The 24,267-nt window shown below is 36.9% G+C and overlaps 1 protein-coding gene across 1 annotated transcript in view; it reads right to left on the bottom strand.

Annotated features, from left to right (window-relative positions):
• The window catches only part of ERN1 (endoplasmic reticulum to nucleus signaling 1), a gene marked incomplete at its 5' end in the record, with an annotated part of 46,655 nt that overhangs the window by 20,822 nt on the left and 1,566 nt on the right, over window positions 1–24,267 (bottom strand). The window contains 2 exons of the mRNA XM_026067656.1: window positions 533–566; window positions 11,526–11,637. Of these exons, the coding sequence (XP_025923441.1) occupies window positions 533–566; window positions 11,526–11,637 (146 nt within the window). The remainder of the gene's footprint in view (window positions 1–532; window positions 567–11,525; window positions 11,638–24,267) is intronic.

Here is a 24,267-nt window from a genome sequence, read left to right as displayed (position 1 = left end):
CTTCAGAGACAGAAAGTTAAAGCCCAACATTTTCTAGTTAAATGTGGGACCACTCTGCTGGAGGAACCTCTCTGAAGTGATAGCTTGAGGGTTTCATTTGAAGATTCTGGTAGTGCCGGTAGCTGGAGTTTCCTGTGCTTCCCTATGTATTTTTAGTCTTTTATTTAAAGAGAATAAGAAGTTAAAAATCCAGAGATCACTCCCTAGATGACTTATCATTTTCAAAGCTCCATTTCAAAGTTCAATTAAGTGATTCTGGCACAGTTAGCACACGATCTCTAAATCTGAGCAAGGGCTCAAGAGAACACAATCTGCAGACAGGGTGTTTCATCTTAGAGCTGCAAACAAAAGAATTATACATAGCTAATTATATCCTTTCAGTATTTGCTCTTTGAACCACCTTAAGTCCACTTGTGCAAGTTACATCAACAGACTGCTCTTCTAGAACATAGTTTTGGTTTAAATTAAACCAAATTTCAAGATATCAGTGAAAAGCAAACAAGCAGTAAATGAGAAAAGGAAACAGACTTACTCTTCCACATGTATTGGCACCTGGAGTACAGGATCTGCATAAACAGAACAAGGAAAAGTCATAGTACTGGCAGTTTAACTCCTTGAACTCGCTAAACTCAAGATTGTGTCAGGCCTGCAACAACTCGCTCCTTTTTGAAAGGCTGATGCACCGAGTTTGACAGAGCAGCGGCCTCAATAACCTCCTGTTTGGGCAGGAAAGCTAGGTTTGTAAAAAGTGCAAGTATGAAGCATCCGAGTTTTAAACCTTACACAGATCTGCCTTTGCTTAGTTTTAAGCAAAGGCACACTACTACTCCCCAGCTATCCATGGGAGGAGACGTGGAGAAGGCAGCAGTACTATCTTTCGTGTCATCTTTATTTCTCACTTGCACAGAGCTTGCAGAGTATGTCAGAACTGCCTCTATAGGTGCAAATAAAAGCTCTTACTTCCAATACGTGTGTGAGATATCTGGGCATTGACTGCTCAGCAGAAGGCTGATCATAATTTTCAGCAACTGCTGTCACTGTACAAGCTTCAAAAATCAATTTTATTTAAAAACATGCTACAGCTAATGGATGTTTGCAGAAACTGTAAGAAGAGAGAAAGGGCAATATGTATCTTGATATTTTCATACAAGAGGGCCAACCTAGTCCTTTTTTAAATCTGTATTTTATGATCTTTTGCTACTTTGCATCTCTAGTCAGGCAGGAAAGCATATGCTTCTTGGGCAACATAACATTTAATTTCAAATGCACCATACAAACTGAAGGTCTGGTTCTACGCCTACTGGAATCAATGGGAACACTGCCAATGACTTCAGATCCAAGTCAGAAAAACTTAGTTCCACTTCCTATTCCAAGTGAAAACTTCTGTGATTAGCATGTCACTGAAAAGAAAAACAGACATGTGCCAAGGACAATACAGAATTATTTAAAAACTGAATTCTTCACTTAAATGATCTTCCCAGTAAAATTTCTCCAAGCACCCATACTGCAAAAAATCACAAGATTTGGAAACAATCTCACCATAGTGGTGAATTATCAGAATCACAGTTTAGCTTTCATCAACTAAAGGAAGTTATGAAATCAAAATTGATAGTGCTAAGTCTAAATCCTCACCTATTAGAAGGTAAATTAAGAATAATCGTTTCATGTTCACGTAATGTGAGTCGGTCTCAAAAAATCCTGAATCACAGGATTTTCATTAATGGTGCCAAAAATATAAAAGCTCCTCAGTTTGTAAGACATACTCCAGCTTTGCAAGATAAATATGCTCATTTATAAGTATATTGGGAGAAGGTAACTCAGAAGTTAAGAGAACACAAGACATCTTTGCTTTCACAGGGAAAAAACAAGCATTTCACTAGAATAAATCTGAGTAAGAAAAACAGATTAAAGATGACCAAGCAAATAAATACTTTTTTTTTTCTCCACACAAAACAACATGATGCAAGAGGAAGGAAATAAGAACAAGAACAATGATGTTATGAGAGTCTCCGATTGGGAAACTGGCACAGATTCTGGGCAACTTGAGCGTACTGCAAAATGTGAAGAGCTAAGCAAGACAAGAACAAGGAATTCATGATTCCTTACATGGGTCTTACAAAGTCCGTACCACTCTACGATACACTGCACCACACAAACTGCTGGGTTTGATGATAATGGCCTAGTAGCATCTCCTTCCTTTTTTTTTTTTAAACAAATTAAAAAAAATAAAATAAAACTGAACAGACCTGTAATCTCTAGCAGCAATGTAGCTCAAAACAGCAGTCATGAGAAGTTGCACCAGTAACACCCGAGACAGAAAAAAGCAGAATATGAGGAATAACAACAGAGATATATTTATTTTCATCCATTTCTTTTTACATAGTAAATATTTTCAGAGCAGCTTTGTTCAAAAGATAACTAAATATATATATTTTTTCTTTTTGAGCCTAGAAACAATGTTCTAGAAATTTAATTTCCTCAGAGCTGTCAGCATAAACTACTCAGAAGCACATTAAGCTTCTGGGAACAACCCAATTAAGTGGAGAGAGGGCAGTGCTCTCTTCCAGCGTTGAATACCTGCAGCGAGCAGACTTGTCAGGTTTTATGCTTGATCCGTCCCCTCATCACTCTCTTATTCACCACTGCGCTGGCATCTCCTGCTTTAGCAAAATCAGCCGCAGACGCGCACTCCCTCTCCGTCAGAACAAATTCTGTCTATCGCAGCAACCCTGCAGTCCTGGGTAAGTCCTGTGTGCCGGCACTGGGCAGGGGCAGGAACGAAACCCGCTGGATGGCACAAACCCCCCACCAGCAGCTGCAGACGTTGGGCCGCTTCCTCTAATGACATGACCAAAAAGAAGAAGCAGGAACAGCCAAATCATGTTATCTTATACTTGGAGCCTCACACATAGGGCAGCAAAGAGTTGAGATGTCTGAAGGAGGCCACAAAGGTGACATAATTTAGCTGCTACTCTTAGAAGTCTTAGGCACTGACATGTAGTCACAGAAGACAGATAGCAAGACTACCTGTTTTGAGCAAATTTTCTCTGAATGATGAATTATCACCATTACCAATGTTCACTGATGTAAGATGGGGATGATATATAAGTGTAGAACTCCACATTATATCATAAACTCCATTTAATTTATCAAGAACCCAAGTGCACATCAAAAGGCTTTGAGAATAATTACTATTCAAACAAAGGAGGATTCGTAGTTATGTATTTATCTCTACAGACCACGCTACTTAGTCAGACCTTTATTCCACTGAACAACATCAAGCAATTCAATTCCACCCTTGTGCAAAGAAACCGGCCTCAAGATATATTTGGAGGGGGAAAAAAATCCAAATTTACAGTTGATTATAAGCTAATTATTTCTCAGTGTTTGCTTCAAGTATTCCGTGAGCTTTAGGAATCTAATGTAACACAAACAGTGACTTACAAAATCATCTCTCCATTACTAATGAAATGTAAGAAAGAAAAAAAGCATTTGAAGGCTTGAACTACTAAGAGCAAACAGACATTGCCAGATACAGTTTAAATACTCAAAGTATCCATGAGTCTAGGGGAAACAAACTAAAGAAGCAAAAGACATTAAAGACCCCAGGCTAACGTTTTTAGACTCATAAATGCCTCATGGAAAGGGAAACCTCCAAGTTCTGGGAAAGAGCAGCATCATAAATCAGCAGAAAATGGCACCTGCCTCAGTTAAGGTAAGATTTAATGCAAATGCTACAAGCGTTGCTGAAGGCAAAAGCCAAATAAACTTTACAAGTCTCTTGATGAACTGATTACATACGGAGTTTCTCATGTGGTAAAAAACAAACTGCCAGTGGTGATTTGGACTATTGCTAGACAACATCAGTTTTTACCCACAGCACTTGAGCAACTTTATCTATCTATCTAACTACAAACATCTCTTCCTCAAATGATCGTCAGTGATAACAAAGCTGCATAACTTGTTTTTTAAGTGGTAACTGAGTACATATACCTTTTTTTTTTTTTTTTTTTTTTTTTTTTTTTTTTTTTTTTTATTTTTTTTTTTTTTTTTTTTTTTGATTTTCTTAAATATCACTTTCTAGTCAGTCTAGGCAAGGCATAAGATAATTTCAAACCATGCTTATAAACTTCTAAACTTTTCTAAACTTTTAAAAGAAGGCCTGACTATTATCTGAATTAAATGGGTATGGGAAGTTGTTATATGAAACTACAATAAAAAATTAGTACTGTCTGCATCGAGTTCCAAATTTTCTACCTGAACAGTTTACTGATATAACACAACATGTATTCAGGACAGAATATGATTTCCTCAAATATATTGGTATTTCAGTTTTTTTTAAAGAATGTGCAGGAAAACCTTAACAACTGCAGGAAATATTCAAAGATAGGTTATGTTTTCTAGCAACTGACCCTGGTTTGCCCATGACATTTGCAGTAGAGTCTGGCTTGTAATGCTTCCCTATAACTCCCTCTCTGCCCCCACAATGGAATGAATAAATGCACAGCATTTCTGGACTAATAGCTTGAATTCAATTTGTTTTCTGAGACTGGGAAATCTACTTTTATAAAAGCAAGTGCTCCACTCTGCTCACTGCTGTCTCAAAGGTCTGAAAAGTGCTCTATTATTTTATCAACCACCTAACACCATAAAAGTGAAAGAAAACATGCATATGCAACATTTACTTGCGTTAAGCTTTTTTCCCATAAGCCCATGTTTCTGAAAGCTCTTGGAAAAATGTCACAGTGACAATGTATTCTACACTTTATTAAACGATGCCAGCAATCCTATGAAAGAAATGAGTTCCATCCAAAAAACAAAAATCTATTGCTGAGCTATTCAGTGAGCACCTTGCAGAAGCATCATGTCTATGACAAAGTTCACGAACTTTTTTTTGTTAGTATCACATCTTCAATACCAAGGAAAACTGTGCTTTATCAAAAGTGAAAGATCCTGCTTTTACTTGTTTTGTCAGTAACTGAAATTTGATTTAGTAACAATGATAAAGAAGAGGTAGATAGACCAAATTAAGACGTTATTATGAAGGAGCAGGAAATGTTTGTGTTACTTACTGGCATAATAACCGAAACACTGATAATAAAGATGGTTTCCTGAAACAATAAGTGTTGTATATGAACGGTTAGAAAGCATTTAGTATCAAACACACAACTCTGATTCATTTCCAGGCAAGAGGCTATTCCTACTGAGTGAACACGAACTCATGAAGGAGTAGATTTTCTAAAGTTGAAGTAACTCTTCTTTTACTACTCATACAGTCCACCTGGAAAGACTAGCTGTGCAAAGTCACTTCTCTACATTCTTAGCTACTGAGATGAAGCAAATTTTCTAATTTTCTTAACACTTTCATCATCTTGAACTAAGGTTGTAGCTCTGCAAAGATACTTTAAAGACAATGAACTCTTCTCATTCACTTTCATGTGGTTTGGGACATACTCCAACTTTATTTCAAAGTTTGTTTTGAAATAAGAACTCACTCTGAGATAAAAAGAGAACCTCGTGAGTTTAATTCACTGTTGCCAGGTCTTATAATAGTCCAAAGATGTTTAAATGCAGACTAGTAAAAGAATGCAGTGAGTCCTCTTAGAACAGAGGTTACCTTTTCTACCACAATGAGTCAACTGGAAAAGATTCTTACAAAACTCAAAGGGCTGAGGTCTTATCTTCTCTTTAACAGCTCAACACTCAAGTATTAACATGCTGAGACTAGAACCGCATAATCCTGCTTTCAAAATTTCCCTGAACTGCGGTTCCGTCATTAGGCAAGTTGTTTCAATAGGCCTGATCTGTTCCAGTACCAACAACAATGATGATAACCAACTAACCAAGCAATAAATACTACATATTGGAACAAAAACTTTATAGAGAAAATGTCACCAGAAAAGAAAAAACCCAGTACACAAATATATTTGCCTCTCCTTTAGGCTTCCATTCCCTGTATCAGAGGAAAAGCCAATTTCTTGAGATTTCCTATACAAAGGTTTTGGTATGATATCCTGTCCAAAAGCATTCTGATATCTAGACTAAGAAAACATAGCTGTCAAGCAACTTACAGAGTTTGGGATTGTGAGTGAGGAAGCAGGACATCATCCTGTAAATATCTCCAGTGCTTGATGGAAGATTTAGTTTTCGACAGATACTTCCATGGGTTTCCTATTTATTTTTCCTGCAGTCTCCACTARGACAGAGTATGGAAACTATTCTTATATGAAAATCCTATAATTGAATATACATTAGCTTTAGTTGCTGATCTGGTAATATACATGTATGTAAATAAGCACGTGCGTCTAGATACACACGCTATTAGTAAAATTATTGCCACTGATACTCTTCGACTGTAGCAAAGCAAATTAATACCCAACAAGCACAGGCAGTAGAATAAAACTACCATTAAAAACACTGATGCATTTCCTTGTCATTGTAGGACTTCAAAATCACTGTTCTATAAGAATTTAAGAGCTTCAGTTTTTACAACATAATAAAAAAGATCTGTACAATAACTGTGACTGGAGAAGAATGAAAAGAACATTGAATCTAGATTCTAAAGATTTATTCTAGAACTTTAGGAGCTTATTCACAACATATGAATAGTTATAAATCTGCTAACATAATGGATGCCCAGTAGTTTAGTCAATTAATTGGGGTCAGTTATGCTTCACTAAAATTAAGATTTTGACCTGGCAGCAAGCAGATGTCCTAAAACAGCTTTCTTTGCATCATGGCCAGAAAATACCTGTGCCCGTATCATTTGCTTTTGACTGGGCAGAAGCATGACACATTTTAGATTATTCTGAAATAGTTCTAACCCATATTTTGCACACAGATATGCAACAAAGATACACATGCAATTTTTGAAAATATAATCTTAATGCTAAATATAATCATTTTGCTCTTTGAATCTTCTCCCTATTTCACAAACATATGATAAAATCTGCCCTTTGACCAAATGAGTCTTTTTTTAATGCACAAGATGAGTTGTACATTTTCATCATTGTAATGCGCCTTTAGGTAGAACACACAAAAAGAAGGACTGAAAAGGAGAAGTGGGAGATTCTGAAAGAGCAAATGAACAAGTTGCTGCCACAGTGGAATGAGCTGGAAAAAACGATTTCCTGACCTGAGGCCCCACCATAAGAGTTGGGCTAACGGGCCAATTTAAAATCATGTCATCCTAGCCAACTGTTGCAACTACAGTAAGTGAGTTTGGAGATACAAATCCACCATCCTCTGGAGCTTGCTGAAAAGAGTACGGTTCTACAGTCCTTTTGTTCTGAGTCCTTATTAGTTTACAAAAATACTTCTTCCTGGCTGGGAATAATCATTGTTATTGGAGAAGGACCTATAGATCTTGGATTGGCCCTTTCATAATTTACATATTGGATAGCGTTAGTAGATGCAGTCCTGATATGTTTATCTTACCATGACTAGCCCACTGAAGTCCACAGGCCATGAGTAAGGTATCAGAAATCAAAATCTTTTAAATCAATTTATGTGGGCCACAGTTTTTTCATTGTTACAGAGAACTGAAGATCATAACAAAATTTCTGTTGGCTGTAAATCTACACCGAAACCTGTTAAATGTTCTTCTGGTAAATTACTTTGAAACAGTTCTTGGGGGAAAAGTTTCTAAGGAGGAGGTGAATGAAAAGAAAGAGATCACTTTGGACAGTACAGAAGGATACACAGGAATGACTGGCAGAAGAACAAAGCAATGCCCTGCCCAAGATCACCGTTCGCAACACTCCGTTCTTGAAGTTCAATATGCTGTTCATTAATTTAAACTTTTGACTTAACCAAGTAGTACAGAATAACTTTTGCAAAGATGGGAGGGAACAGGGCAGACATAAAATCACATTCTTAAAAACTCCCACTGAAATCAGAATTGCAAATATGAAGGCTGACATTAAGCAAAAACCATTCTCCAGATTCAGTCTTGCCAACTGGTTTCTGGTCACCATCTCTATCACTGTCAGGTTTCTGACCTGCAATAACATGTAACAACAAGCCTGAAGTGTTGTACCCTTGCACCTTTAAAAAAGAAAATGAGAGAAGTTCCATTTCCAGCAGTTCTGGGGAGGAAGAGATTTCAACCGAAGTAATCTTACTGGTTAGTCACATCAGATGCTGTATATACAGATTCTGCTCACATGGAGGAAGACACGATAGACAAAGATCAAAAGGAAAAGAACTGAACTTCCTTCAAGATGACTCAGATATTGCAGCCCTCAGAACTGCAGTGTCCTGTTTTTATTACACTCTTAACCCCATTTAAATGGTTTGCGTTTGAATGCCAGCATCTACCCACATCACTCAAACAGCATTAAACTGCTGCAAAAAGACAGCTGTCAGCCTTGAGGAGGCTCACTAAGTACCTTGATAGCGGCAAGAGCAGAAAATGAGGGAGCCCATCATACTGCCACTCAGAACTAACAACTCCTTTTATTGATCAGAGATGGCACTCAGAGCCTTATTTAGTCTCTGATCTTGAATGAGTGTCACAGCCCAGAGCCTTTCCATACTGCGGGTTTTTCTGGGGCCAGAGCAGGAGCAAAGGTTTCTTTCTGAAACAGCTTTGGGGGAGGGAACATGGGTTCTTTCTATCAACTTGACAGTCATATTCCAGCTTTCCAGAGCCTAAGGAATGAGCAGCATGAGTCACCTAGCCACTCAAAAACCCTGAGAACTGTCAGATATTATGACCCACAGAAGCCAACAGGAAATGAAGGTACTGAGCACCCTCAACAAATGGGCCCAGGATCTCCCTACGTACAACTGCAGGGAATGCAGTTTTATTTCTGAACTACTGGAGAGTCCCATTACTAACTGCCCCAGGTTTTTTGCCTGCTTTATGGGGACAGACAAGCACAAGCATTCAGATGGCCTTTCTTGGCAGCACTACATGAAGGCAGGAAACCCAAACATATTATTGTGGTGATAACCACTGGCTCATTTACTCTGCATACCTAGAGATAAGTTTCAGTGCTAAATTAAAACAAACCTTAAATGGCAAGATTTTCATGTTTGTGTAAGTGCTGCCTGATAATGAACACTACCTGGGTTCTTCTCCCAACTAAAATAAAACATATATGAATTACCCTTTGTTAAGCAGCCCTAGCTGCTAAAGTGAATAATAAAACCTTCTCTCACTGATGAATGCCTTTGCAGCACTTCAGGTGACCTTCAGAACTTCTCAAATCACGTGAACTACAACATATGGTTTATTGTCTCATATTCAGGGTAAAATGGCACCTGCAAAAACACTGCTTGCAGTACGTGCAATTTCCCACTGGATACTTCTCTATAACAATAGAAGCATAATATTAACAGAGTGCAGAGAACAACTGTGTTTATACACTATTATTATTCAGTTAATACTGAATTCTGCACCATTAAATCTCTCCAGGGATTTAACACAGCAAGATGGTAAGGACTTCATGGGCAATTAGCCTCCCAGTACTGTCACATCCTCACTTGGGATTCCCGCCCACAGGGTGAACACCAACAAATAAAGTTTCACAAAAATAATTAAAACCCTCAGTTTCCAAATTCATTCTCCAGTTTATACATGTACAAGCCCTTGTTCAGTGTACACTTAACTAAGTTAGCTCATGAAGTATCTTGTAACAATGACAACTATCACTGTAATTTTTTTTCATTGAACTGTGTGTGTTTTTCTATTACACAAAAAAAAATTAATGGGCTTTGCAAAAAGCAGCTGAACATACCTCATGTAGATAAGATGAAGAATAATATGTAGTTAGTGACACAGGAAAAAAAGAAGTCCTATAAAACTAGATTATCCAGTCTGGCAGTTCTAATGTACCAACAGTAGAGTTTTGCAACAATTTTTTTTCAAACAAGGGAAGTTCCTTGTGCAATAGACTTTGACCAAGATCCTTTTCATTACTAAGTGCCTCCATTTCTACCCAAAGAAACCTCTTGCCACTTACTAAGTCTGTTTGCAAATAAATGCCAGTTATGATACTGTGTTCATATCCTTCTAGGATAGGGCCATGTAGCATATGTTCATATCTGCTAAAGGACAAGCAAAAACTGGTAAAAACTTCTCTTAACATTGTTATAGTCTATATTGACAGTAAAGAAGGAGGCTGTTAATTTTCTTTCTTCCTTTTTTTTTTTTTTAATTCAAGTCAGTTCAGGGAAAGGGGAGATCTAAATTTAAAGAGGAGACAGAAAAGGGAAAAACATAACCATACCCATTAACCAGGACCCTTGCAAGGATGTACTTGCTCACCCCTTTTTACTCCATGAGGAGTAAAGGAGCTCTTAGCTCCTTTAACTTCTTGTCTGGTAGGATTTCATTTGAATATGAATGGCCTCAGAAATAAGAACAACTGGTTTGTACTGCAAACATCTGATACACACAGTTCATTTCCCACCAATTCGGTTCACCTACTAAACTGGTATCAGGTTTAAAAATAAAGGACAGAACGATGCAATCACTGTGACTCCATTCCATTTGACCTGCTTTCTAATATATTTCCAGAAGGGATGAGAAAGTGCTGCTATCACATCTACTGTATGTAATCAGAGTCCCACTAAAACAAATTTGTATTAAATGCCACATTTTTCACGAAGACAGAAAGAACTATCTCTGCTGATGGCTAATTAAAATTACAAAATCATCTCCAGTCATTGAATATTAAACTTCCATACAGAATTGTAGTTCTTCTATTTAAAAATCTGTGCCATTCCTAGACATCTATCTTAGAAAAGAYGTGAGATTTGCACGATATCCACTGCACAGTGAAGGAAGGGTATTCTAGAGATAAAATCACACTTCTGCAAACCCTTTGCCACCAGTTCCACCAGATGACACTTTCATTTCACATCTATCTGTTCTATGCAGGTTTATATTGCATTCGTCCCCACAAAATGTGACACCCATTTATCCAATCATATGAAGAGAAAAAAAATTCTCAGGTAGTCACAGAATCAAAGAATAGTTGGGGTTGGAAGGGACCTCTGGAGATCATGTGGTCCAATCCCCTGCTCAGACAGGGTCACCTAGAGCAGGTCGCTCAGGACCATGCCCAGTCAGGCATTGAATATCCCCAAAGATGGAGACTCCACAATTGCTCTGGGCAACCTGTTCCACTGCTCAACCACTCTCACAGTAAAGAAGTGTCTTCTTGTGTTCATGTGGAATAGCCAGAACCTTACCTGTAATAATCACTATCTGCAAAGAAAGCATACAGCAACCAGGCAGTATTTAGAGGATTAACTAAAGTAATTAACAAAATAATTACATACAAAACTGCAGTTTAAATATTTGGGGGGGGGGGGGATCATAAATTTGAAAAAAGGCCAGCAAATGAAAAAACGAGGACAAACATGACTCCAGAAACCCTATAGCTAAATTCAGAGTCTGGAGCAAGAGCAAAAATAAGAAAAAAAAAAGTATTTACCAGGTTCTACAACAGTGTGAATTATCAAATGATTTGGCAGCTATTAATGTGACTGTGGAGAGGAAATCTCCTACTCACCTTCTTTTAAAGTCCACTTGATTGCACCCGTCCTCTTGTTGACAGCATGCAAGCTTCCATCAAGAGTTGAAACAAACAACAGTGTTTCTGGCACAGTTACCGAGCTGGTGTTCTGGAAAAGAAAAACAACAACATATACTGAATGTCATTATTTACTGCATATTTTACTCATAACTGTCATACAGTCTAGAACATCATCCTTCTTTTTGATGACACAGATTGGCCAACTTTCTTGTCCCTTTGAATTCAGTGAATTTTTTGCTGCGACTTTCCATGGGACTGATTACTGTGCCCCTAGTTCCCCTAGATGCAAAGTGGGAGATGCTTTAAGTTAATAACCTATCTATGACTCAGCCTCAATTTTATATCAAAGGCTTCCTATACTCAAAGAGTTGGGAGAAACCAGAGACAGCGTTGATCTAGGAAAGAATTGATACAAAGACAGCCACAGGAAGGAACTTAAAAGCAGCTCAGAGAACAAAAGTGCTAACAACAGAACCACACTACTAACAAGTTAATAGAACATACTTCTGTCAAGGTTTACTCCCTAAAAGACGAAAAGACATTAGCTGGGTAAAAGGTGGCTAAGCAAAAAGGAAAGGTGATCAATATTCTGTGGGGCTGACTGTAGCTGAGAGACAGGCTGGAGCTGCGAACATGTAGAGTCTCTCTGAGCAAGGACCAAATACTTTGGGTAGGAGCAGTTTAAAAGATTAGAGAAGATCCATATTGTTAGAACTCTTAATTGTGTTATTTTATGCCATGTCTCTCAATACAGTATTTCTGCGTAGATAATAAATTAACACTGTTTAAGAAGGTCCACATGCACTAACAAATTCAGAGACAGCTCCTAAAAGCCGTCAACTCCAGGATTCAAGCCTCAGTTTGACACCCTAATCATGTTGCTGGTGGGGAAACCTCTCCGCATTTGTGCGTACGTACAGAGCTGTTTGCTACCTGCTGTTGTTTCTACAGCACAGGCAGCTTTCGAGCCTGGCTATTGCAGAGTATGTAATTCTGTCAAAAGGGCATCACACAACAGCGAGAACTCAGAACTATGCAGCTATCGCTGGAACAGTGATGCTAAATTCAAGGTGCTTCATCACACAAAGCAGAAAAAACATGTTAATTTAGTCTCTTTTCTCTGCCTGCCTAGTACAAAAAAATCCCATATGCCCTAGCAGCCAACCATTTCCATTTACCAAGTCTCAAATTATCACTCAAATAACTTTTCATTTGTACACTGTATCTGCACTGCTCATCTGCTTGCCACCTGCCATGTTTAGAAAGTTTCACAGTTAAATATAACTTTTAACATACCACAGTCGAAGAAACGAAAGTATGTGCGTATGTGCATTTTACATAATTAATAAGGTCTTAAATGACTGATATTTTTTAAGTAATTAACAGTCATGTTAGATTATTGCAGAGCAAAACACAAAATTGCCAAATTAAAAAGCACGGATATAGCAGTAATCGCTTCTTTGGAAAACTGATTTCAGTACTTCCCCACTCTAGCATTTGACTCTTCTAGGTAACATATAAAGCTAAAAGAACAATATAATAAAGTAATAACTAGTCAGCTTCTAGGCACAATCTACAAACAGTATATACATTTCTTTCCAGCCATAACAAATACAGCTAGCGCAGACAACTCTAAAAGACAGCGCAGATAAAATATAAGTACAAATCAATAATACACAAATCATAGATCACAAAGAAACACTGGAGGTGCAGAAAAAAAAGGAGATATATCTTAATGCATAAATACAACTTTTATTATTTAACATAGCTAAATTATATGGGCTAATGTTCATATGGAAGACGTACATTTAAACAAAATATTTACAGCCAAATCAGGAAACAAACTTTGCAATGTTTGTTCAAACTGGAATAATGAACAACAGTTCCTCCCGTGCTGGCCTGTAATACATGCAGCCAGAGATGTCACTAAGCAGAACTGAACTTTGGGGTATCTTTCCAGCCTAGTGACCTGATTTGTACGTAAGAACAAAGACAAGCTACATTTTAGAGTCATAAATTCTCATTCACTTGTTAAATATTATTACTTTCAGTAAAGCAAACTACCGTAGCCACTATACCTAAGTAAGTCTTAAAAATTTTGCCCTCGGGTCTTTTTGTACATAAACTCCCCCCAAAACTTAGGTTGGTGTAGTTGACTGAAAATCATTTAGTCCAACTTCCCCCCTCCCTTAAGTAAGCTTTTAACAGGCCAGACCCACTGATTTCACAACCAGAAGAGGAAGACACAACCCACACTCATTTTCACATCCATTTGGAGCTAAAAGACATCAAATTACAAGGCTCAAACCACCTCCCAATGAAGAATAACCTTCTAAATCTGCCATTGCCTATCTGCCTGCATAAAATTTTTGAACAAAAACAAGAAAGGAAGGTCAGGGTTGCATTCTAGACATCTTCATGGCTGCTTTTATAGCTTCTTTGCAAATACAGAATTGCTTCCTGTAAAAAAGTGTAATAATATAAGAATTACAGTAACTAATCTGGCTGACCTGGGACACTAATGAGCAGTCAGTAATTGAGCAATATCACTGTTCCTCACTTCTAAAATGTTATCTCAGGCTGTCAAATCCCCTCTCTCTTATAATAGATGTGAGACAATGAACTAGAGGGAGTTAGAATATTTTGCGAGTGAGTTGCGATGTGGCCCCTAAAAGACACTGGTTCAAAGAACAGGAGCCTGAATACAACTGCATTTGAGCAGGTTCCATTCCCTTTGGCATGTCAAGCTCCTTTTGAGCTCAGGAAGTTACAAGAGTTAAAGACTGAACAGATCTCTTCATCTGTAAGGTATTTGAGCATGAAAACACATCTCAATTCAACAGAAGATGAGCAATAGGAACAACTATTAGGAAATCCTCCACATCTTTAACTATTTTCCCCATAGAGTTACTTCTACTGTGGGTGACTCCAGTAATATATGTTGTTTATGATTTTATTTGCAGACTTTAAAATTCTTCTTACAACATTACTGTTACAGTGCAGATTAATTCTGATTTCTTCCTATGGCTCTCAGAGTCTGTTATTCATAAATTAAGGACATTAAATCTTAGCATAATCATCCCTAGTTTTCTCATTTATTTGAATAGTCAACAAACAATTGGGATTAACAGAACAGGGAAGTATGTATTTGTTTTTCTTTCCCATGGAATCAAATTCTCCTCTCACATAAACTTACACAAAATGTCAGTTAACTTCTGTTACTCATTTTCAATAGGACTCAGCTTGAGGTCTAACTGACAATATTCACCCTTAAAAAATAAAAAACATAGCCACATACTATCCAAGAGATGTTCATGCAGTTATTAGTAGTCTTTCTGGTAATTCAGGTAATTAACAAAGAGCCAAAATTTCAAAGTTAATTGGAAACAGTGCTGTGGTGAAAACAAAAAGCAATGGACTGTGATTAAAATTCATTTCAAATCAAACTTTGTGCAATAATATTTTGCACTCATATATTAATTTTCATCTGACAGTCCTAACTCATCTTATAAAAAAACAACTCTTTTTAACACGGATTCATGATAGGGAAGGAATTTCTACCTCCTTTACATACAAAAGGTTGGAAAACTCATTTATGTTTAAGCTAATGCATACTTATGGCACAAAAAAAAAATCACAATTTTTTTATTTTATGTAAGAAGCAAGATTTATTTAATTTCTTCAAATATTACCTAAAAAGATTTGTAATAAATTAAGTAACTTGATAGCCTCAGTTGTATAGAGTTGTTTGCAGGGCTCTAGACTTACAAAATGACAAAAGCACAAACCAAACACACTGAATAAATATTCTAGCTTTGAATTAACAACTATCTGCACAAATAAACTGTGCCTGCCCATCAGGATAACTGCATTTAATTAACCATCATCCTCAATTGCCACATGTTGTCCAACATCATACAGGAGGTAGCTTTTTAAAGTTCATACTACATGTCTGTCCAAGTTCAAAGAAGAAATCACATTGAACCATAAAAGTCTGAACAACTTCTTAGAACTAGTTTTTAACTCAGACTTCTGCCAAATACATTTCAGCTTTCTCATACTGAACAGATGTGTGTTTTTACTGCTGCTGCGCTCACAAAAATATAAAAGATAAGTCCTACTACAGATAATTTCTTTCTTTTTGCATCAGATTCATGAAGGCAGAAAACATTTTTTTAGGCATATGTAAGGTATGTTATACATCATAGGGAACACAGCAAACACTTGTTTCTTCCCGAAGACCTATCAACCTTAAACCTGCTTTATGAACAAGAACATTTTTCAAAGACTGGAATGATATTCTATTTGCTTGGTTTTGTATCCAAAAAGATACAAAAGCATTTCACCACAAAAACAGTCGTTATCTAAACAGATCGTTTTAGTTAATGAATACAATGAAACTGTATCTACAGTAAACACAGTAAGCTGAGCAAGAACACACAGCTGCTAAAGACAGGATGTGAAAATTACTGAAGTAGCTTAAAATTGCAGGTAGGGAATTGGATATCCAGAATGTAATGACTAGTGTTGAAATTTAGATGGAAATGAAATGCAACATACAGCAAACCCAGGGCATCTTCCCTCAGGCTATAACAGATTAACATTGGTCTTCTAACTACCCTTTATTCTCTGCACAAACTTTTCTTTATCTTATAGAATCAGTATATCCTCCACAAAGCATTTTCACTTCCTGTCTTCTTTTGAGAAGTGAATAAAGCAAGTATCACCTTCACAAAAAATACATTTTTGTGCAGAAAATCACTTTAGAGTTCATGAAAAAAATAGGAATGACAAATTGCAAAGCTAATAATGAGTTAATGGAACCTTCAGAATAAAAGGGAAAACCAGTGCTCACGAGAAGAGGCCTCAGCTAATGAAACCCTTCACTCCAGAGATCACAGAGAACCAGAACTGGTCCGAAGACAAAATGCAATTTTTTTGCGTAATCTTCCCTTCAGTGTAACAAAGCCAGAGTGGCAAGCCAGCGTGACAGCCAGGCAGATACCCAGCAAAGGCCACATAAGATACTGCAATGCATGTCTACTTCAAATATTCAAAGGCTGAAATATACAGAAATGAGGAGTTTAAATGTGCATTAGCTGATAACACAGCTGTCTGTAAAACAGAATACAGAGCTCTCTCAAAGCTGGTGTTGTAACCACAGCTTCTAACATTTCAGGATATCACGGATGCAGTAAAACAGACCTTAAATACCATTCACTAGATTCCAACCATGCAAAGGTAGTTATCCTAATAAAACTTCTCAGAGTTTATTGAGAAAACCTCACATTAAAATATCAACACAAGACATTTTGCAATATTCAACTGTTTCACCCTCTTCTACTGGCTTGTGCCAATACCTACCACAGAAAGCTTCTAGCTGTAGAAAACGTGGTACTACTGCGTGTAGGCATTTCTAAATTCTGAGCTAGTTAATACAGCTTTTCAGTGGCTTTTTACAGATAAAGGCAACAACCAGTTGGAAAGAAAAAATAAATTTATCAAATGCATAAACTTAACCAAAACCTAGTATTTTATTACACTTTGTCCACAACTCAAAACAACTAGACCCAGAAATATTCAATAGTGCACAGAACAGCTTTTGAGAGACTTGCATAAAGGAAGATACTGAAATGTCTTTCTACAAAAATAGCCATTAATTCAACATATTACAATAAAATTTTCTAGTTATATTCCTGGAAAATGCACAAGTACACCACAAAACTAAAACTGATCATTTAAATTAAAGTTTCTCTGTGGCTGATGTAAAATATCCATTATTTAGATCAATGCTCATTGCCTCCAGCAACTAGTATGTACTAGAAATGCAATTCCTTACTTATGGGGGATATCTCAAAATCGAATTATTTGCATCATCACCAATATATTTAAACATTTACTTGCCTTAGAATCTGTTGCCTCTTCACATTAAGGATGTGAAGAAACAATCAGATTCCAAGTAATTCACTTACATACATAAAATACAAGTTTATATTTATTGCAAGGGAAGACAGTCAAACTAGAGAGCTCATGCTTTTTAGATACACAGTACCTAATACCTAATTCTGCAACACCCTCTCACCATTTTACCACAATTTATACAAAAATGTGACTGTAAAATAACCACCGCAATAATTATGGTTTGTTATCAAATATCAATAATATATAGTATATGGAACGCTAGTTCTTGTAGCTCTTCGGATTTAGTATTTTCATGTTTAACATTTGAGGATCTAAAAACCTATTTGTCATGGCATCAAGGCTATAGAAATTATGGAATTAAATGTGACTTCTGAAACTCTTATCAACACATCAGTAATCAATATTATCTTCCAGATTATTGGTATTTTACAAGATTGCTACTAGTAAGGATTGAATAGAAAGTACTCAGCATGCAAAGAGCTCCTTCTGCACATTCTGCAGTCACCAGAGCATGAAAATGTCTTCTTGCATCTACCCTCCAGATCACTAACAAGCTGAAAGATAGAGAAGGATTAAGAATCTATTCAGAGCAGATTCTCGAAAACTAGATGAATACACGGATGTTGCCCATTTTGTCTTAGTCTTAACACAACTTTCTTCTTATGTTTTCCTTCACCTCCCCATAACTCTCTGTTCAAATTTTACRCCTTCTGAAGGACTCACTTATATTTAACCATCAAAGTTGCATTGATGTGGTCATCCTGTGTCAAAGAAACCATCTGCTTCGAGTGAAAGATTGAAGACAATTTCATTAGCTTTCCCTTTACTTCTACAGTTGTATTCATATATTAACAAAATCTACAAAATCCCATATATTCAAAATCTTTCATTCATTCATATTTTCCAAAGCGTATGTATCATACAGTTGAGGTTAATCAACTGCATAATACACTGAAACTGCTGAAGCTTATGACCTAAATTTAAAAAAAAAAAAGATGAGTCCATAGACTTTGCAGTGCAATATTGCTTTTTTATTCTGATAAATATCTGCACTGGCCGCTTGGAGAAACAGATAAGAAGTTAGTTTAATAGAATAAAATCAAAGTTTTATTTATTTACATGGCATAATACAATAGACATAAAAGTGAGCAGATTATTTAAATAATCATCTATATTTCACCCAGACTGGAGAAAAAAACATTTTAACTTGATTTTATTAGTGAGTTTTAGCAGTGACTAGAGGCTACAGTATCAGGGTTGCAAATACCAAAGGGACTTTGTTTTCAACACAAAACTTTATAATTAAGAAACTGATTAATTAAAGCCTGGAATTACCACTGTTATGAAAAATTAGGAAAGTTATGAAAACCTGTATCTACAAAGCTAAGCTTGTTTTCATTTTAGTATGAACTATGTAAGGGTCTTCTCCATCACAAAAACCATGATAATCTCAGTTCTGAGATGGACTCTATATAAACATTGCTATCCACGGATATTGTCCTCTCTGCAGGGGTGGGGTTTAAACTGTTATGATGCAATACAAATTTCTTGAAATAGATTCCTATTTCATATTGTGATTTTATTCTGAGAAGATATGATATAATGCAATACAAGAGGAATATGGCAGGATATGAATCAGCAGAGCAAAAAGAAGAACTGAATTTAGTGAACAGAGAAAATGAGACAGAGGGAAAACATGTTCTAGGCCTCCTTYTATTTTATCTGAAGTTGTGATAATGTCCATCTTAACAACTACCCTCTTTGGAATTTAGAGAGACCTTCTACTAGCTTGACAGTCCTTACTAATAAAAAATTTCCACCCCAATGGTAATGTTATATGAAGGATTCATAATATTTTGGGATGAGGAATGCTTTAGAATGACTTAATTCAAAACACCAATGTCTTAATATGCTTCAAGCACTCATTGAGTTAAACTTTAACAGCTGCTCTAAAGTGTTGATCACTAATCATCTGTGACAGCCTAAAATTGGGAAATAAATAGAAGCGCATTTCATAAATACTGGTTAACTATAGCATAAGAAACTTCCCCGTACTCTGGACCTAACATATCTTTAGATAAAATGAATTTTTAAAAACAAAAGTAACAAAATGACTCAAAACAATTTTGAATGACCCACAACATCACACAGAGAACAGAAAAAGCTGTGTAACAAGTTCTGCTATGCTTGTATATCTCTATGAAACAGTTCAGTGGCAAAGATGATACTATTTTCATTCACTGCAGCATTTGAAAATTTTGTAAAGGTTAGCAGACCAATGCCCTGTTTTATTTTATTGTTTGAGAAGAAAACAGATCCCCACAGGAATAGTTTCTTGCATTAATTTAGCTACCTAGAGAGTACTTTTGAAATGCAGGTCACTGAGTATGCACAAATTCCACTGAAGTCAGTGGAAACAGCAGATTGAGAGAAAATCAGGCCACTTAGTACCTTGAGGTTATCATTCTGTAACCTAGAAACATGTTATGCTAGGGGGTGATACCACAAGGGGTTCTTAAAGTATGAAAAAAGAACAGGAAAACACTTCATTTTGGCAGTGGATACATGACAGTTTATTGCTAAATCTGAGAACTGCTATTACTTCGACAGAAACAGCTTAGGACTCATTAATAAACAAATCATAGTGTCATGTGTCACCAGTAAATCATTTTCTCTTTTCTGAGTCCTAAATAGGAATATATATGCACCAAACTTAATTTGTAAGATTTGATAGAAGAAGAAGGATGGACAGTTTGCTAACTGTAATTTAAATCCTCACAACTTCTTCGTTAATGATTTGCTTACCAAACAAAAAAAATGACAGGATATATAATCACTCAAGGAACAAATCCTACACTCCCCACTCCCACTCCATAATTAGCTTCAAAGAAATTCTGTAAATTTGCATTTGGGCATATTCCAGAAAAATTACTAGAAACCTATTAAAGCACCAGCAACACCAGATACTTCCCTCCCCAAAAGAAAAGGCTTATACCTTACTGGTATACTAATGGAACCACAGTCTTTAAACCTGTAAGGAGGCAAAGCAAAATCTTTTTAAATATTAGCGCATGCTGCAAGCAATCAGCATATTCATCACAGATAGCCTATGATTCATTACACTGATTTTGTCAGCTACCCTCTAATGACATTGCCTGGCTACAGCCTAAGACTCACTATGCATAACAAAACCATGCTATGAAGAAACTCTTTGTAAAATTCAATAAACTACTGGGTGAAGTTTTTCAGTATAACTAATAATGATGTTAATATATGAAAGAAAGCTGGCAAGAAAAAATAAATTGTATCTTCTTCAGAAAGTGAAATCAAATCTACAGATCTTTTGATCTTAAACTAAATTCCAGCATTTATTTCTCATCAACACTGTATCCCAATTCTAGCGACTCCTCATCAACATGCCCATCAGTACTACAATAGGAAGATCTGAAAACCACAGTCCACTCCAACTATCCTCTGACTTTGATCAAACTTTCAGTGGCGCTGAACACTGTAAACGCTCAGCTAAGTTTTCAGGCTGGGGTCTCTCTGTGGAATCAAAACTTGTTTCAATATTCACAAGAACACTAGCAACCAAAAAGAGCAGAAGGACAAGAGTAGAAGAGTGAATTTATACTCCAGGACAGAGCTGTCCATGATAATTTTACCTACGTGAGACACGTCTGTATTTCTCAAAACAACAACAATAACAACAAAAACTAACAAAATAACTACTATATTGAGATATCCAGTAGAACTGCAACTCAAAACACACTAATGTTAATGAACACAGTGCTTGAAGATGTCCTCGTTAAAATTTTATGCAGTCTCACCTAGATTTTCATGCCTGTCAGCTACCTGGCCAAACATCTCACGCTGAGAAAAAGAACACATTAGAAGAAATGACATCTGGCTTTGGCTGGGCTTTTCCCATGTCAAGAACAGCTTGCATGTGCTGCCTGCACACATTATATTGCAGAGCACTGAAACCAGTTCCACAGGCCACAGGAGGGAACAGACCGACGCTCTAAATGCCAATTTTATCCCAGAGAGGCTGCTATTTTTGAACTGTACAAACTCCATGTTAAAAGGGAAACAGGCACAATTTGGGATGTCTAGCTGCAACACTACCCGTGAGGAAAAAATAAAAGCAATTTTCTGTTATTTTTATTCCACTGCTGACAAAAATGAAGTTTTTTTTCAAAATACACAGTGCTGTAAATCAGTACTGTAAAATATTTATAGTGACTGTTTATTTACTAATAGTTCTATTGCATTTCTCATTGCTGTATCTGAGTAGTCACCCTTTTATAACATGTTCCCATATATCGCTAGGGCAATTCCAAGAACTGCACACTGTGTCACCTAAATAACAAGGGGCAGCATTTCATCATAGGAGGAAAAAGACAGGAAAGGAAGTCCTTTTATAAATATTTAATATAAACTATAGGAACAAAATACTAAAGTTTGGATATAAAGTAACAAAGGGTATATTTATCTGACAAAGAAAATACACAGCAGTAGATCATCACCAGTACTCTTAAAAGAAATGTGTAGAAAGCACAAATTGTGCTAATAACTGGGTATCTTTAAACAATCTCATGTTTTTCACATTACCTCAATACTGAGAATTGTACACCAGACAGTCTTTTTCATGGGTATTTATTACTCAAGTGATGTCAATAGTTCCAAATAAGCTTTCCTGGTCAAATGCATTAATTACAGGTGAGATGACTGAGACTAAGTCCAAAGAATCAAAAAAATATCTATGAAAAGGGATTGAAGTACAGAACAGATTTCAAGTTGGAAGCCAAGGTGAGGACTATAGCTGGTAGGGCAAAAAGATTAGGTTGAGAGCTGAGAAAAGAAACAGAGAAACAGGGAACCCAACATCAGATAATGAGCTGAGATAGATAGAAGGGGTCAGAAGACCAGCGCTCAGAACCTGTAGAAAAAAGAAGAGGGGAGAGAAATCTAGGGAAAAACAGGAGTACTGAATTCTACCAGGTCCCCAGTCTAGGCTTTTGTGATTCTGCAAGAAGAAATTACACAGAATTTAGTAATGATCTGTTGATTTATAATTTTAGTATTTTAAAATACTTCTTAATATTCTTCTTATTATTTCTAAAACATCACAGGTTGCAAATCAATGTTTTCTTTGCAAAATCTGAGCCCTACATCCAGCAGGGCTCTGAACAGAACTTAGTCCAACCTTACTGTCCAGGTTAAGTCAAAAAACAGTAATATAAATGAAAAGCTCTGTATCTTCTTCTCTGAGGAACTTGAAAGAAAACTTGTCTGAAGTTTTATTCTTACCTAAAACTCAGTACAACCTCAGCTATTAAATAATTGTAAATGGTGGAAAGCAAACAGATGTTCTTACTCTGAACTGCCAGTATGGTAATCTAGAACATTAGCACTCTATCGTAAAAAATTTAAGGTAATTTTTTTGACAGTTTGCTTGTAATTTTTTTACTTTCCTAATCAAGTAACAACACTTGAGTATGCTGCACAGCTTCACTGTGAAATGTGTTTACTTTTGAAAGGGGAGTGGAGCTATTATAATATAGACAAAAAAACAAAGCCTCCAGCTTTGCTTAACCTGAATGATAACCCCATATATTACACCAGAATTTCCATATTACAATGAACAACCCATTATACCTGCTTAAAGAGCATAGCCTAAAACCTTCCTCTGCTACACTCGGGTATAACAGAAACAGTAAATACCAGGTGGCCTTTTTCATTACCTCCTGAACCTGAGAATTTACAAAGGAGAGCATGTCTTTCGCAATAGAATTTTTAAAGACTTAATTTTCCATCTCAGTTCACACATACTAGACAGTGCTGATTTGAAAGAATACTGTTTAAAATTATTTTCTCCATACCAAAAGTTATCAGCCACATAAAGCCAATTTAGAAGAAAATAATCTGTTCAGCATTAAATTTGCTTTGGTCCGGTTTCACTATTCCCCCTGCTTTTATTGCCCCGTGCAATACCATATGGACAACATGGTTATTTCTTAAGAGGACTTGAAGTGCAGTGACTTGTGCACTTGGTCTTTCACTTTTGAATTTAGAACTGTAGTCTCTTCTGGATACTAACAAACCAACCATATGTACATTTAATGCATATTGCTATCTTTGTTCTGGAAACAGAATGATTAAAATGCCCTAAAGATGGGACACTGAAACCTCCCCCAAGGCATGCAGCTAATCATTTCTATCTGGATATCAACACATATATTAAGTTTTTTTTCCAGGAAAAAAACCTAAGTCCCCCACTTAGGAGGTCACAGCATAAGAGTACACCAGATAAAGACAGATGATGGCATACAGCAACAAAGTGAAGAGACACAGCAAAGATCTTCTAGTGCCTCTCACTAGTTCCTAGATCCAGCTACATAGTTTCTTTATGCTACTTTGATCAACAGCCTTACAGAAAACTGTATTTTTTTACTCCAAAAATTATTATATATTCCTAAATAGAAAACGTTTGGGTAGGGTGCTATGTGCAACAAGACGGGTAGCACGGACACGGGTGCACAGCCGCACGGTCGCGTCAGGCTGGATGCACGTTAGACCGTCACCCATGTGGGGACAGACGGGTGCCAGCAGTCCAGGCACTTAAACGGCCGATTTACGGGCTTCGCCGGGGCTGCGTCGCCGCGGCGGGCAGCCAGCCCTAGCCGGGAGCCCCCGCGGGCGCCTCTCCTCCCGTGTGCCCGCCGAGGGGGCAAGCGGGCCCGGCCTGCGCGGGGTCGGGCCTTCCCCGGCCCTCACCGGCCGGAAGCGCCGC

This window comes from Apteryx rowi, unplaced genomic scaffold (genome assembly GCF_003343035.1).
Source record: "Apteryx rowi isolate R43461 unplaced genomic scaffold, aptRow1 scaffold_26, whole genome shotgun sequence".
NCBI classification, from domain to species: Eukaryota; Metazoa; Chordata; class Aves; order Apterygiformes; family Apterygidae; genus Apteryx; species Apteryx rowi.
Note: the sequence above shows the minus strand (reverse complement) of the source record. Positions and strands in the feature narration are given on the sequence as shown.